This window comes from Cryptotermes secundus, unplaced genomic scaffold, assembly GCF_002891405.2.
Source record: "Cryptotermes secundus unplaced genomic scaffold, Csec_1.0 scaffold270, whole genome shotgun sequence".
Classification (NCBI taxonomy): Eukaryota; Metazoa; Arthropoda; class Insecta; order Blattodea; family Kalotermitidae; genus Cryptotermes; species Cryptotermes secundus.
This window is the reverse complement of record NW_019742962.1, coordinates 493,936-511,167: the sequence shown is the minus strand read 5'-3', so window position 1 is coordinate 511,167 and position 17,232 is coordinate 493,936. Positions and strand designations below refer to the sequence as shown.

Genomic DNA, 17,232 nt, shown 5'->3' with positions numbered 1-17,232 from the left:
CCGAGAGATAAAACTGAACCGCCGTGCCTTCGTGTCAATAAACCGTATGAGAGTGGACACACCAGTCATTTAAGTTAAGATCTATATTAAGAATCGCGGGGATATTTATAAGAATGTGCTACAGAAGACCGGATGGGCATTGCCTAGGCCTCTTTTGTATTTCTAATATTTTTTTATAGAATAAAAAAAACACTGCCGTTAGTTTCGGTTTTCTAGTCCGTAGCCGCTATTTCCTTGAAATAGCTCCTCCATTATCGCTGTCACAAAAGCGCGACCCACTCACCGATCACCATAGCAGCCCCAACGTCAATTCGTTAGCGCGCCGACTAGCGGAAAGATGCTGGCCTCCGACACGCTAGCATCAACCCCTCGTTTTTAGCAATGAGAAGCAAAAACAACGAAGGAAAAACAAAAATATTTTGACATTACACAAATATACGGCCATAGGTAGCAGCGGGGCATCCGGTAGGTATGTATGTATGTATGTATGTATGTATGACCGTGCTGACTGGCTGCCAGCAGTAAGCTTCCGGTAAGCTTCTGCTCCGTAAGGTGCGCAAGCATCAGTCACATCAGTCACATCAGTCACCGTTACCGCTTGCATCAGGAGATACCGGAGGAGAGAGACTATCAACGGCCAACAGTGTTCGCACCAGGCAGTCAGTCTTGCCGATATTCCGTCGGCTCGCTAACAACAGGCTGCAAGGAAGAACATCAGGCAGCCGCGAGGAAGCACGCCACGCTGGCTAGCTCGATGCAATGAAGGCTGCAGACAAACGGCCCTTTTCAGGACCTCAAATAGCACCGTCATCACTAGACAGGCTATCCGCTACGAAGGGAGCCACCACAGGTATTATTCTGACACGCTCCCCGCTCGTCTGTAATACCTGTTTTAGGTCGCGCCATAGCTCAAGTGGTTAGTCGCTGGCTTCCTACCGTTGAGGGCGGGTTCGATCCCGGGTCTGGTCAAGTGGGATTTGTGGTGGACAAAGTAGCGCTGGGGTGTGTTTTCTCCGAGTACTTCGATTTCCCTTGCCAATCAGGGGCCGCCGTTCCGAGTGGACCCAGCTGGACTCCACCCCCCACTAAGCGAATTAAAAAAATTATAACCCGTTCTAAGTGCAATAAACATTTGTTGTTATACGTAGTTTTACGTTGTTGTCTCTGCGAGCGTAGACATCCCACAAACATTTACTCAGTTATTAAAAATCATGCCAAATTTTAATTTTTCAGAAAACATATAATGACCTTAGAAATGTTTGTGTCCTTAAACTGCTGTTTCGAACCAACAACATCTGCACTGCAATTTAGTCCCTATTTACATGCTTCGTTTCCAGAAACCTAAAAAAGGCACCCTAAACAAACGAACTCCGTGACTTTAGTCCGCAAGCGAACTATACCGATCGAGCGACTGCCGCTTGTCGGCGAAGTTACTGCAAACTTTAGCGGATAGAGAGTGTCGGGTGGTCAGCGCAACGAATCCCCACGGCCGTTAATTTCGGTTTTCTAAATCGGAGCCGCTATTTTTTCCATTCAAGTAGCTGCTCAGTTATTGTCACGAGGCTGAGTGGACCGTTCCAAACCCACTACTTCTCAGAAAATCTGGTAGCGCCAGGAATCGAACTCGGCACCTCTGGATCTGTAGCCAGGAACTCTGACCACTAGACCACAGAGGCATTCCAGTTGTACAAAATGATTTTCCTTATCCATGGAAGACACAAAGGGTAATTCTGCATGATTCCAAAAGTTATAAATAAAGGATCTATAAACAGGGACCAACGCATAAATGTCATGCTGGAGGCTGCAAATCTCTGATCTCAGTCCCATTTCTCAACCACGAACTGTGAAAGAAGATAAGCAGGAGGTTTTGGGTTTAGTCCTAACCTGGAATATACATATATATCTCTTATCACAGATGGTGCTTCCAAACATATTTAAACTTTAAGCTGTGACAGTCCATAGGGCCAGGAAGAGCTCAGATGAGGCCATAGAATATTCTGAGATAACCAGAAGCAGTAAGATCCTTGATATATTTAATGACATAGGTTATGTAATGTCAAATGGTAGAGAGATTGAATGAATTCTGATGAATATGGAAAGAAGTAGATATGACCTATGGTACCATGGACCAGCATATTTGAAACTTTTCACAAATTCATTTGTACTTACCAAATATCTAACAGTGTATGTATCGGCTGAATAAAGCTATAAATTAATTAATTCAAATCACAATTATTTTAATTTTGGATCAATACTATGACACTGATGTAAAGTGTGACAATGTTAATGTGATACTTAGAAAGGTGTATGGAAATGATTTATTCTTTATAAAGAATTTCATTCAGAATCAGGAATTTATGTTGGATTATTTCAAATTTAAACAACCTTCAGCATATTAGAAAGAGTGGTTACATGCATGTGTTACAAATTTTGAGCTACAGGCCAGTACGCTGGATATATGGAGGAAAGCACAGGGCATGATCATGAACAATAACAGATGTTATGTATAAAGTTATGTTTCATTAACATGTTTTGATGTACTGTTAATACAGTCATTGAAAATTTTTCTCTGTATTGTTCTCCAGTTCCTTTACCAACCTTACATACAGGATAAATATTTCATATCTTCATATGTAAGAAACTAGAATAATATGTTTCTCCATTAATATGAAGATCATGGGATAACCTTAATTTTTATATATATTGCATGGCTATTTTGAAATAAATAATCAAATTAATCTGATGATATTGAGGATAATTTTTAATGTATTAGAGTTTAGTTAAAAGTCACATTAAAATTAAATTTGTGCATTGTGTTTTATATATAAAAATTGACAAATAATAATGCTATGAACTGCAAAAATATCACAGAATATGGCGAATATAATATATTAAGTAGTACTATTCCTGGCTTAGCAACCAGATATTTCTTGCCACAATTGGAACCCACTCTGCTTAATCACAATGGTTACTACATTCAGTATTATTGCACATCATCAAAATACACTGTAAACTTAGCAATACGCCCAGTGAGATAAAAAAGAATATCTGATTTTCATGTACACAAAAGACAAGATCAGCTGTGCAAAAGGTTCTCTCCCTTTGTTACAAAGATCACCTTACTTAAACTTAAAAGGGTGAACAGCAAAATGTACATTCTGAGAGGCTTCATATTAATGCGCTATGATCCTCCTAATTTCATTTATATTTTTTTGTACTTCCCACTTTCTCCCAGAACACTGAATGTTGAAGTCAGTACTGAAGCTCACAGCCCAACTTTCCTTGAGAAGTCAAGAAATGAAGAGTACCTAAACTCAAATCTATGAAATTATAATGACTAGCAGAATACATCATTTATGAGCTAAATATTATGGTTCAATATGAACATTTGTGATAATGATAATGATAATGAACATTTTGACTGTTATTTTGAACACTGTCCATTGTTCCAGGTCCTTCAAACCATAGCATGTTTTAGATTAGTTCTGCCTCTTTCTTCAAGTGACAGGATGAAGCGAGGAATAATACTACCCACAGCAGAACTAGTCTCAGACCCTAGTCGCCTGAAGAAGGAAACCAGGTCCTGAAATGTGGTTGTAAAATAAGCTGGTCAGTCAAAAAATGCTACTAAGTGCTCCTTCATGTGCTTCCAGTCTAGTTCTGAAATCCCTGTTCTGCACTTCTTTTCTCTAACAGTACACAGTTTCCCCTTCCCCCTTGTCATCTTTATTGTCTTATTTGTATTGGTGTACACAGTAGTTAGATTTCTTGGCTGGTATGTAACATTCTAGATGTCCAAATAACTTCTTCTCATTCAAGAGACTTTATGAAAGTACTCGTACTATTCTTTATAGACATAATGTAATGAATGGTGGTTAAACCTCCAAGCAAGCACACAGCAACGTATTAAACTCATAATCAGTCTAAGCAAGGCTGTGTCAATCTGTTGTAGTGATGTTATTTCCACAGAGAAACCAAGTGCAGAACTAAATATAGTTAATTATGAACTGAATCAGAAAATTGTAGCAATAACCGGAAATGTTTCTGTCAGTTTCACATCGTCCATCAGTAGCTATTAGAGCATCATAACTCAATTTCCTAGTAATGATACTGCAAAATAATGATACTCATATAAGTTAAGCAATTTTATTTGCTAAAACCAAAAGAAGGTTTGTATACATGTACACCAAATAAAATATTTTGTATTCAAAATATGTTATGCTGCCTTCATTCCTCTCTTCATTATTTTGCACTACTATTTCTTGCATATCCTTACTTATCCTTCATCACTCAACAAAAATAGAAGACATAAGACAAGAACTACCTGAACTAGGACACGGAGTCAGAAATATAATCAACGTACATCATAAAGCTACTAAAGAGCCATTGATCCTATTCTTTGTAGACCTAGAACCAGCCCAAAACAACAGAAAGATCTATGAAACAACAGGACTCCAGAATAGAATAGTAAAAATAGAACCTCCACACTCAAACAAAATAAATATAATCCAATGTACAAGATGTCAACAGTACGGCCACACAAAAACATACTGCAATAAGCCATACGTATGCATCAAATGCGGCTGCCCACACAATATGACAAACTGCAAGAAGACAAAGGAAACACCAGCCAGATGCGCACTACGTGGAGGAAACCGCCCCGAAAACTACAGATGATGTGAACACTTTCATAAGCTAACCAAAGGTACCAGCAGAAGTTTTTCCCAAAGACTCTCTACTCCAGAAATCTACACAAATGAATCCTACACAAGAAATATACAATCTCTAGAAATAACCCAACCCAGAAGCTACACAGAAATCACAAAGCGAAATTTAACCTAAACAGAAGAAACAACTTACATACTAGCAAAATTCCTAGATGAATTCAAACATTTAATTTAACAATTATTACAACATAATACTGTGGTACTATACATGCTAACAACACTTGTCAACAAAACGAAATAAATGGCCAAATTCCTACGAATAGCCCAGTGGAACGCCAATGGACTTATCACCAAGAAGATATAAAAATATTTCTAAACATAAACTCAATCGACATCCTGCTAATCAGCGAAACCCACTTCACCAGCAGAAGCTACTTCAATATCCCCAAATACAAGCCTTACCACACAAACCACCCTGACGACACAGCCCATGGAGGCACTGCAATCCTAATCAAAGCAAAAATCGAACATTATGAACTACCAAAATATGAAAATCACATACAAGCCACTTCGATCAAAGTCAAAACATTTCCTTATGCTCTCACCATTACCACGGTCTATTGTCCTCCCTCCTATAACCTCAAGAGAAATCACTTTGAGTCATTTTTCCAAACCCTGGGTACAAAATTTATAGCTGGTGGAGACTACAACAGTAAGCATTCATCTTGAGGCTCAAGACTCATAACAACAAAAGCAGAGTAATACTCAAGACAATCCAAAACAACAATTACTCCATCATATCAACTGGAACACCAACATACTGGCCCACCGATGGAAATAATATTCCTGACTTACTAGACTTCTTCATAACAAACGGCATCCCACCTAACAACACAAATGAAACTGCAAATCTCGACCTCCAATCATTGCAACAATAAGCACATCAGTTGTACTAAGGAAATCCAAGCCCAGACTTCACAACTCCAAAACAAACTGGGATCTCTTCAGGAAAATAATAGAAGACAACATAAAACTAAAAATTAATCTGAAAGAACCAAATGCCATAGAAAACGAATGTAAAAACTTCATCACCCTAATACAAGAAGCCTCCAAAACAGCAGCCCCCATAAATGATCCAAAGAACCCTACAAATAACATACCATTAAGAATAAAAAAGAGAAGAGCCAGATCAACATGGCAGAAGACTCGCACTCCGGAAAACAGAGCAAAATACAACAAAATCAGCAGTAAGCTAAAAATGCAATTACAAGAACTAAAGAACGAATCATTCAAGAACTATATCGCAAGCCTCACAAGACAAGACAATTGCATCTGGAAAGCAATAAGAAACCAAAGAAAGCCCATATCAGCATCACCACCAGGAAACTGGGCAAGAAGCGACAAAGAAAAACCTGACCTATTTGCACAACATCTACAGGAAGTGTTCACCCCACACAACAACAATCAAGTACAAGAAGTAAACTCACTTCTAAATGAACCCATACAAAGACACCAAAGACCAAAGCTCTTTACCCTAAAGGAAATGCAAGAAGTAATAAAAACTCTAAAGCCAAAAAAGGCACCAGGCCTTTTTTACTTATGTTATTTTTGATGTGAGGTTGTTGATATTTGACATGTCCAATTGTAATTCTCTACAGCTATGGATGAAATAATAATAATAATAATAATAATAATAATAATAATAATAAATAGCACAGCCATAATACTAAAACATTTACCAAGAAAAAGCCAAATAAAACTCCTATACATATTTAACACCATACTTAGACTGGACTATTGGCCTCATCCGCTCAAAATCGCCCATATCATAATGGTCTTGAAACTAGGCAAAAATCCAACTAATGTCATATCCTACCTACCAATAAGCCTTCTACCCACAATTTCAGAAGTCCTCGAAAAACTAATACTCAACAAAATAAATCAAGAATCAAACCCACAAACACAGATACCAGACCACCAGTTTGGTTTTCGACAAGCCCACTCAACCATCCAACAAAGTCATCACATAGCAAATACCATAACAAACGCGCTAAATAACAAACAACACTGTGCTGCAGAATTTTTAGATATAGCCCAGGCTTTTGACAAAGTCTGGCATCCTGGCTTACTTTACAAAATAAAACGAATCTTCCCAACAAATTATTACAGCCTACTCAAGTCATATTTAAGCGAAAGATTTTTCAAAGTCAAAATAAATGAGGAAATATCAAACCCACTCAAACCACTCAAACCCACCAAACCACTCAGGGGTGCCGCAAGGAAGCTTACTAAGTCCACTACGATACACTCTCTACACACATGATCCACCCACAACAAAAGAAACGATAATAGGAGCTTTTGCAGATGACACTGCTATCTTTGCTACCCACAGCAATCCATCCACAGCCTCCTCTCATCTACAGGATCATCTAATCCTCATAGAAGAATGGCTGAACAAATGGAAAATCAAGGTAAACGAATCAAAGTCCACACAAACAACTTTCACCCTTCGAAAGGGCATTTGCCCCACAGTGCAAATAAATCACATCAACATACAACCAAAAGAACAGGTCAAATACCTAGCAATAACCTTTGACAACAAACTAAACTGGAGACAACACATAATCAAGAAAAGAAAACAGATGGACCAAAAAACCAAAGAACTCAACTGGCTCATAGGAAGAAAATCCCACCTCTCCATCGAAAACAAGTTACTAATCTACAAAATGGTCATCAAGCCTATATGAACATAGGGCATAGAACTCTGGGGCTGCGCCAGTAAATCCAACATCGCCATTATACAGCGTGCCCAGTCCAAAATACTCCGATCCATCACGAACGCACCAGGGTATGTATCCAACCACACCCTACATACAGATCTAAAAACTCCTTACGTAACAGAAGTCATCCGAGAAAACAGCACCAAGTACTTCAACAAACTAGAAAAGCACTCCAACCCACTACTTCAACCACTACTACAACCTCACCAAAATCGAAGACTCAAAAGAATTTGGCCATCAGATCTAACAAACTGAGGAAAACATCACTGGATGTTTATTCCGTACACGCCAGAAGAGTGTACATTAAATAGCTATTGAATTGTACACCAGTCAGCACATTGACTTACAGATTGTACAGTCTGATTGTCAGTAAAGGAGAGAAATAAAAAAAAAAAACCTTATTTATATTACCAGGTACAAAAACATAAATTTTCTAGATGAAGAAGAGTGAAGGGTGACTAGCAGAAAAGCAGCAGAAGTAGTATTTGAAAACCACAATCACAGTTTCAGTAAATGTTTTTGTTGATTCTGTATACTCGGAGGGGGGTTAAATTTTTTGGGACTTGCTTGTAGTGCAAGAGTACCTAGTTACAATACCAGACAAAGCAGCTCTTTTAAATAACTCCCTGTCAATAAGACCTGAAGGTTCAACAATATTAACTCTTTGCATACCCTGAACTGATTAAATAGTCTTACCATTCCTCAGTGACTCAGTGCGAATCACGTGGTACAACATTTCTGCAGATAGATGGCATCAAGTGTAACATATCAATATATACTGAAGAGAACAGATTACCTATTGTTACAAACAACTGTGGTCGTTAGAAGGTAATCTGTGAAAGTGTCCTGTGTTTTTCCTTGCAATTGCATTTACCCCAAGGAGCCTTGGCGTTTCTAGAAGGTGGTTCTGTGGTGGGACTTGGCAGTCAAAGGGATAATAATAAAGCCTGGGCCAGCTGATTCAGTTCACATCCCCACAACAAATATTTGCTGATTATAAAGCATCTCACCTAACTTCATACCTTTGTGTCTAATATAAAAATTGTTTCAGTGACACACACATATATGTATAATGTATGCTGTCTAGGGCTGGAATATTTGGAATCAGAACACATTCCCTGCTACAAAACGGCTAGCAATTCCTAGGCAGCTTAGCCTACAAAATTGTTGCCCCAGAAACGAAAATCTAATAGTGGAGTCTCCACCATTACGTACAAACTGTTAGAGGCAGACACATATTCCCATGTTCATTGCATAACAGCAGACGGAATTAACCCTTCAACAAGGTATTCCCTATTCAATCTGAGGGCAAGCGATAACAGTCCAATGTCAGCCAGAGACCAGCGAAGTTTGTATTCAACTTTAGCACGAAAGAGTCCTTATNAATAATAAAAAGTGACCTACAAATTGTTACACTCGACGGACTTTCTATTAGCTTTCTGAAGGTATTCCCTATTCAATCTGAGGGCAAGCGATAACAGTCCAATGTCAGCCAGAGACCAGCGAAGTTTGTATTCAACTTTAGCACGAAAGAGTCCTTATCCAACTAGAGCATAAGTATTGTAACACTGGAGAAGAAACATCCAAGGGCCTTAGAAGTGGAGAATAACTGTCAGTGCGAGTGTAAAAATGACTGTCCAATAAAGGTATTCGTTCAAATTCAAGAACCCACACAATCTCTTGTCACATTGCCTAGCAAACACAAGACGTGTATATATATTCAGTTGACATTTAGACTTTCTGGTTAGAGAGTCACATTTAAAAAGGGGTCATGTGAGATCCTACAGAACAGCACATGAATACTCTTCAGTGCTCAATCTAATTCATGAAGAGTATGTTTGATTAATTCTTTCAGTTAAATTTCCATTCATTAGTGGTCAGGATAACTGGTTGGCTGCTTCAGCATTTTGCCAAGAAATCCTGCCTCAAAGAACTGACCATTATGATTTTTATATATTTTAGTCTGAGCTGAACAGTGCAAGAAACATGTACTGCCATCTCTCAAGAACTATTATGAATATTAAAGAACAAAAGTAGCATGTTTCCTTAAACATATGTGAAGAGAAGTACTTCTCTTGAAATGAAAATCAGCATGGAGAGGATTAAGAATGAAGCCACAATCATTAAATGGTTTAAGATAATCATCAGGAAGGCAGGCAAGATGGCCTCATGAAAGGAAACCTGCACCTTGCAAATTTGTTAGACAATGCATTCCCTTGTTCATAACTGTTTAGTGTAGCCACATATCCTATCCATGATATTAATAAGCATGCTCTTACTTATAGTAATATTATGTTGGATATTGCTCATTATCTGACCTAATTAAACAAGAACAATATTTAAGGGGTAAGCTCTACTCCCATCTTCAGCCAATTAGTTATCACTATGCTATTGTTCAGATGGTTAAGTGCTGGCTACTTGCTGCGGCAGCCTGGGGTTCAAGCCCAGGTCAAGTCATGTGGGGTTCATGGTGGACATAGTGGCAATGGGGCAGTTCTTCTCCAAGACTTTCAGTTCCCTCTGCCAATTCTCTTTCCACCAACTGCTCCACACTCATCATCCATCATCTTGGGCTGGTACAGCAGGTCAAATAGTGACTGTTGTACCAAGTGGACTCAGTCTCACCCCAATTATTATTATTTAGATAAATTTGTTACCTTAAGATTAGTGGTGACAGTTCAGACAGCACTCAGAATTTTGTATATATGTCTAGAATTAGCCTAGTATTCAAAATGTCGTGGATTAGCTCCAATCATCACTACCATCTTATAATAATATACTGACAACCCACCATCTGAAGACAGCGGTATAGCCAGCTCCAAAAAGAACATATATACAAAATATACCTCATATGATGTATAATATCCAATATAATTTTATTTGTTTCATTCTGGTCCGTCACACTAACAATATTATAAAAAGATAAAACAGATCCGTCCCATGTGACTGGTGAAGAATTGAAATAAGAAAAATCTTCACCAGTCACACTGGGTGGAACTGTTTTTATCTTTTTTATAATCCAATATAATATTGATTCAATAACTCAACCAATATAAATTTTTTTTAAGAATCATGAATGCACCTTCTTATTTTCCTATATATATCTCTATTTATTCTGAAGTATATTCCTTATCACATGTTACAAGTTCGCAGTTTACTGAGAAAACCCAACAACATTTCACTAACTGTTTACACAACAGAAAATTGTTTTTAGTTCAGTAACATCATACTGTTCCCCAGAGTTTAAAAATTGCTAGAATATTTGTACTTCCAGTGCATGAATAAAAATAAGAAAATGAATTTAATCTATGCATTCTCATTTATTCCCTATAGTTTTGTCTTTATATGCCCTTCTTGGCTTTTAACCATGCATTTATTTTCAGTGGTAACTGATGTCTCTATAACTGCAGTCCATTTTCATATAAACTGCAATGATGAACCATGGTATAGAAAATATTTAATGCAGAAATGAAACTGCATGACGAACCAGTACTACAGAATTGTATTCTCTCTTTATTCCTCATATCAACACAACAGAAATACACAGGTGTGGTTCACCTAGTCCCCGATCTAATGCTCAAGAGATTCAGAAATGTTGTAGTGTATGTTACACAATGTATACATCTCATTCCAAACAAAAGATTACAGCTCTTAGGGAGAAAACATTTCTTATAATCATCCACTTTTAGTGATATCATGGAATACTACTATGCAGGTTTTGAAGCACATTACTAGCAAGACAAGAGCATTCAGTATAAAAAGTTAGACAAGGAAAGGACCTTAATTTCTGTTGTTCTGTAGTTTCATCAATTTCTTAAAATAACTGAGGACTCACTTCTTGCCCCAGACACTTCAAATAAGCTGCAAACATTTTTCTGAAAATTCTCAGACTGCTTCTGTGAAGGCTTCAAACTTAGAACATTCATGGCTGCTCATAGAAAGTTTCTTGATGTATTAAGACTTTTGCCCGCAGGGCTATTATGAGAGCAAGCCTGAATTAAGAGGAGAATAATATTCATAGACCAATGATGGGAAGACAACAGAAATTCACACTAGACATATGACAGTAAGACCAAGGCCCAACATTCCATTTTTTCATGTGGACAGTATAATCATAATGTCTTTTGTAATATTCTACAAATATTATTTTGAGTTTACTCTGCCCTACTGTGTGCAGGTAAACTCTTAATATGTTCCCTCTTCACACCACATAAAAACATGTGCTTGTCAACTATTTTGTCATGTTTATATGCATTATGCATATGCTGATACATTTGCATGTTTTCCTTCTACATTTTTCACAGAACCACATTTTTTACTATCCGAGCACAACTGAATTTTTCACATATAGTGAACTTAGAAGTATATTTCAAGCACCATGCAACATTCAAATATTTGAAGATGCTATGAAGAGTATCAACTTAATCCCAATTTTTAAAAATATTTAAATTGAACATCGGCAGTCACTCTCAAGTCCGCAGTTTTCTTCCCAAAACTTTTCTTTTCATTAGCCTTTGTTTCCTATTAAACATAGTAAAACTAACGGCAATAAAAGAAAATGAAATTGATAGTACATTTCCTTTGGTACTTATTACAGTAATTTTTGAAGACCTACATGTATAATTAACACAGAATGAAACTCATTTGTTTCCATTTTGTCACAAAATTGTTTTTTGCAAAACTTGCCAAACAGTGCAATAACTTAGTACAATAACAATGATAACAACAACAATGATGGCGCTGATGATGACAATTATGATGATATTGATGTACATGAACATTGTTATATAAAAGGAATCAGCAGATAAAGGGCTCGACAATTTTTATAGCGTACAGAGCGGTTTCTTTATTATGGTTATAATACCTTATAAATCAACATGCCTACTAAAATATTTATCTCACCCTCTGTCATCTAAAATTATCAATCATAACTGAAATTAAAGAAGCTCAAAACTGGAATCCATTGAGAGTATTGGCTACTAAAAATAAGAAACTCTGTAAAACAGGTTTTAATAGATATTTAAAAACAATAGAACCTATATGGATCTAAGAAACATGAAGCTGTGAAGCACTGAAAATGAACATATCATTCACAAACATGGTGCAAAACGTACTTGATACAGTAGAAGCTCAGTCATATGTTAGAAGAGAACTAATCCTGAGTAGGAAGGAGGTTAAGAAGGCAAGAAGTTTTCATCATGGAACAAATGCTGTTTGCAAAAGGGTCCATGTCAAAATATTAAATTGAATAATCATGGGTATATCCTTAGTCCCAGTGGCGTGCAGTACTATTATTGGTAAGGGAAGCAGTGGTATCTAATAAACGAACTGATAGCAATCAACTCACCAAAATTTACGTCACTTATTGAGTCAATAAGGTCGTTTTGTATTCTGTTCGATAAACCTGTAAATACTGTACTGTTTTCAAGGTGAACATTGAGTTTATGATCATATTTCCACAAGTGAACTAATTCCACATAATTACCTCAGTCGATAGAATCCACGCTTTCATCATGACCACGGAGGCCAAGTTGCCTCTTTCCTAAATGGCAGATGATATAAATCAAGCATTTCATTATTTCTCTATTTTCTTTCACGTTTTCATTATGCTGTAGTATCGTCAGACGCTTTTGATTGTCAAGTTGATAGTCAATTCGAGATTTCCCGATCATAACAAGTTACACTGTTGAAATAATGTGAGTCTGAGAGTTCTCACGTCGTTTCAATGCTTTATGAAGATTGTTGATATCACTAAACCTAGTCTTGTTCCATACATTTTCTTTTTCATTGAGAAACAATAGACATGCCAACAAAACAGCTTTCCTATATTACGGCAACCGAATAGCCACTATGTTTTAGAATACTGTTCCAAATTAAATTTCCTCACACATAATTTGGTTTGTGCTTTAAGTTATGGTAACTCGCATGTCGGTCCTCCTCTTTCTATAATTATTTTATTTGCCAAAAGTCCCCGCTATTTAACGTCCGTTTTAAAAGGCTTTCGAATGCACAGTCACAGTCACGTTGTCTGCCAGCATTCCTTTTAGCTGTGCCCTGTGCGTGTAGTCTATCAATCCCCTGCCAGTTGTACCACAATATTACACTTACTTCCCTTAAACGCAGAGAGCTTCTTTCTGATGCGACAAAATACGATCACAAATACAATCTTACGCCATTTAAATATGCACTTACAATATTTTAATAAAACTTGATGCTATCTATGACGCCCAACAAGACCGAAATCACACATAAGCAGTTAATTTTTACATAACCATCGAAAAAACACACTCCTTCGCTTCCATATCACAGACATTAGCCAGAAAACCGAAAGTTTCTTCCCTTCCCACTTCGGGTGAGACGAATTCGTATGAAGTTTAACGAAAGGAAACTTGGTCCGTCCCACCAAGCAGGGAAAAGGAACAGTCGGAGAAGGCATGTGGCCTTGACCATGACTACGCGCTAAAATTTTCAGAACATGAAAATATTCACATCCTTATTATTCAAATTGAATTATTATTGATGACTTTTTTCTTTTCTTTTCTTAACTACAGAAGCAATGCTTCCCTTGCTTCCATGCACAGCACGCCACTACTTAGTCCAGAGTTCTGCCTGCCATTATTTCTCAGGAAACAAACTGATCAGTCAGGTCTTATATACACATGTAGGTCAAGTCTTGATAATGGGAATCATTTTTGAACCCCGGTATATGCGAGATAGTCTTGCAAGACCATGTGGCTGGTAAGCAATATACTGAATTGCTTCAAGATTACCTCTTACAGATGATGGAAATCATGGAGATGTTCTACACAAAAATTCTGTCACTAAACTTAGTTACTCTCGCAGCTTGTGCCACTCTGCGATCTGACGACGAGGGGAGTTGCACACTTCATTCCAGTGATGCAATGCAGACCCTGTGCTCTTGGCTGCTCCTAACTCAAGTCTTCCAATTACCTAAACATAAAGCACATCAATTCTTTCAGAGAGAATAATAATGAACTATAAATTAATTTTCACCTTCTTTTCTTATTATTTTTAGAGTGGAACTCCGCTTTAAGGTTTCATGTGGGGTCCAATGGATTTGTACACTAAACTGAAGAAAATCTTAAATGGAAGTAATTTAACGTCGAGATTAATTCACTTTGGAACACTGAAACTGAATTCACCTGGTTTGAATTATTAGTCATATTTCTAAAAATCACTCTGGTGTAACTTCATCACCAAAGAATGCACACTGACATTTTATTTATTTATTCTTGAATTATTAACTGATATTTCAATTCATGCTACATGTTATAGCATCAAATGATAGGATGATTAATGATAATAAATTGTAGAGTATGTGGAACGAGGCAATCATGTCCTTATTTTAGGTATTATCTCAGTACTTGTCTGGAGCGACTGAGGAAACCATATAGAGCATCAATCAGGATTGTTGGTATTGGGACCTAATGTTTGGACCCAGGACCTCCTGAATAAACAAACAAACTCCGTGGCCTATAGTCTGCAAGCGAACTACACCGACCAAGCAACTGCCGCTTGTCAGCGAAGTTAGTGCCAACTTTAGTGGATAAAAGGTGTCACGTGGTCAGTGCAAGGGAATCCCATGGCTTTTAATTTCGGTTTTCTACAACGGAGCCGATATTTCTTGAAATAGCTCCTCAATTATTCCCACGAGGCTGAGTGGACCCTGTTCCACACCCACTACTTCTCAGAGAATCTGGTAGCGCCGGGAATCGAACCTGGGACCTCTGAATCTGTAGGCAGGAACTCTGACCACTAGACCACAGAGGTGGTCGGACCTCCTGAATGCAAAGGAGAAATGCTAACCATTTGATTGAAACATTCAGCATAGAGAATATTATGTTTTGTTATATGCGAAGGGAATAGAAACACCAACTCAAAAGGCTATTCAGTTTGTTTCAGATTCTGTATGTAGTTTCTGTCAAGATTGACTGCACAAAACAAATCTCAGTACCTCATTCTTTGTGACTCGGTCCCAGTCAAGCAGCAGGAATTCAAGGCTAACGTTGTCCAGACCCTCAGTACCCACAGGAATATCAAACACAAACGATTCATTGAACACTGGGTTCAGTGTGCGTTTCTTGACGTGAGTCTTTTTCTTGGCTATTCGCTGGCTATTGTACAACAGATACATCTTCACATAAGGATCTGAAACCACATGAGAAGAAAACTATTTTGTATCACTATTGAAGAATTGAAGCAAATATTAAAATTATCTATGACATCAAGCCATTTACCAACTATTTAACTGAAATTCTTCTTTATTTTGTAAGAGGTAAAGATAACACAATACTACAAATTTTTATTTTTTAATAATGTACAAAATAAACTCTTTTCAAATAAATTTGATTTGGTTCATCCTCGTCCATCACACTAGCGATATTATAAAAGATTATCAACTCCATCCAGTGTGACTGATAAAATGTTTTCGTTTCTCTCCTTTTTAATCTTTAATCCTTGACATATTTCGGTCTTAGGGACCATTTTCAGATGGATATATCAATACAGGCAGAAAGTACTATTACAATGTGTTTTGTCAATATCAATGCATACATACAATATCATTACATCGCCATGACTGTAAAATCTGATCCTTTAACAACTACAGCGACGTACATGAATATGTGGGATTGTCAATGTTCTAAAATATAACCAGGTAAAACTGTAACAATTGTATAAATTGAATGTACAGAATAGCTGCGAAGCTATGCGGAATGTCAAAAGTTGGCTGGCCCTGAAAAGGGCAGTTTGCTCCACCATGAGTGCGCTTGTAGAATATGCTCCTTTGTAGTAGACCAAGTCTTTATGGCCGTTCACTAGTTTGTCAGGATGGTTATGTGTTGGTGGGTGCGCCTGTAGGAACAGCTGCCTACAGCGCGATTGCTGGAGAGTTGCGGCAACTAAGTTAGCTGCCTGGTCATAGAGAGAGGTTGCTGGAGAGTTGTGGCAACTATGTTAGCTGCCTGGTCGCAGAGCAAGGTTGCTGGAGAGTTGCGGCAAATATGTTAGCTGCCTGATCGCAGAGCGTTCTTGCTGGAAAGTTGCGGCAGCTACGTTAGCTGTCTGATACCAGTGAAGAGCTGATGACTCTGATGACTGACCACTCTGAACTGAACGTGATCACTGATGATTGCAAGTCGAAGTCAAAGTCAAAGTCATGTCACAGCTGACGGTCAGTCAGGCTGTCTGTCTTATTGTCGAGCCCCAGCTGGGTCTCATGGACAGATATTTCTTTACTGTCTTGTCTGTCGGGCGCCCCCTCTGACGAGAGGCCAGGTCTGTCATTTGTCAGTCAGTCTGTATTAATATGTCCACTGTCTGTATTTACATAGATTTACAATACACACTAATTTCTTACGTTTATGTACAATATATACAAGGCCTCTGTTAGTCCAGGCTCGGAACAGCAGATTATGCCCTATTTCTAGCAGTATTAGCTACCACGGCAGTCTAGTCACTTGAACGGTCGTATGCCTGACCGCCGCCAAGTTTAAGCCTCTTATACTTTCTGTGTCGGGCCTCGCCTTGTCCGATGTTGCGAACATTCTCATTATCATGATTTTGTATGACTTCTGCTTGTTGCCTGACTAATTTTGTTATGTAATCATACACATATGGGATTTTGAATGCCATGTGCAAATCGCGGACCGGTGTGCGCCTTGGAAAATTGCCAATGGTGCGGAGAACCTTGTTTTGCAGGCGCTGCAATTTCACTAGATGGGTGTCTGCCGCAAACTCCCAGGCGGGACTAGCATAAGTCATTA

General features: G+C 37.9%; 1 protein-coding gene and 1 long non-coding RNA gene across 3 annotated transcripts in view; one reads left to right on the top strand and one right to left on the bottom strand.

The window, feature by feature from the left end:
* Positions 1 to 7,540: 7,540 nt before the first annotated feature.
* LOC117283013 lies at positions 7,541 to 11,021 on the top strand. The gene is made up of 2 exons (XR_004514004.1): positions 7,541 to 8,733; positions 8,893 to 11,021. It is a non-coding gene; the product is annotated as an uncharacterized LOC117283013 (long non-coding RNA).
* A 2,315-nt stretch (positions 11,022 to 13,336) lies between these two features.
* LOC111873416 (synaptotagmin-4) overlaps positions 13,337 to 17,232 on the bottom strand; it is a 229,807-nt gene continuing 225,911 nt past the window's right edge. For both annotated transcript variants that reach the window (XM_023868118.2, XM_033755085.1), the window contains 2 exons: positions 15,423 to 15,616; positions 13,337 to 14,398 (listed from right to left, as the gene is read on the bottom strand). In XM_023868118.2, coding sequence (XP_023723886.1) covers positions 14,279 to 14,398; positions 15,423 to 15,616 — 314 coding nt within the window. In that variant the 3' untranslated portion in view covers positions 13,337 to 14,278. The remainder of the gene's footprint in view (positions 14,399 to 15,422; positions 15,617 to 17,232) is intronic.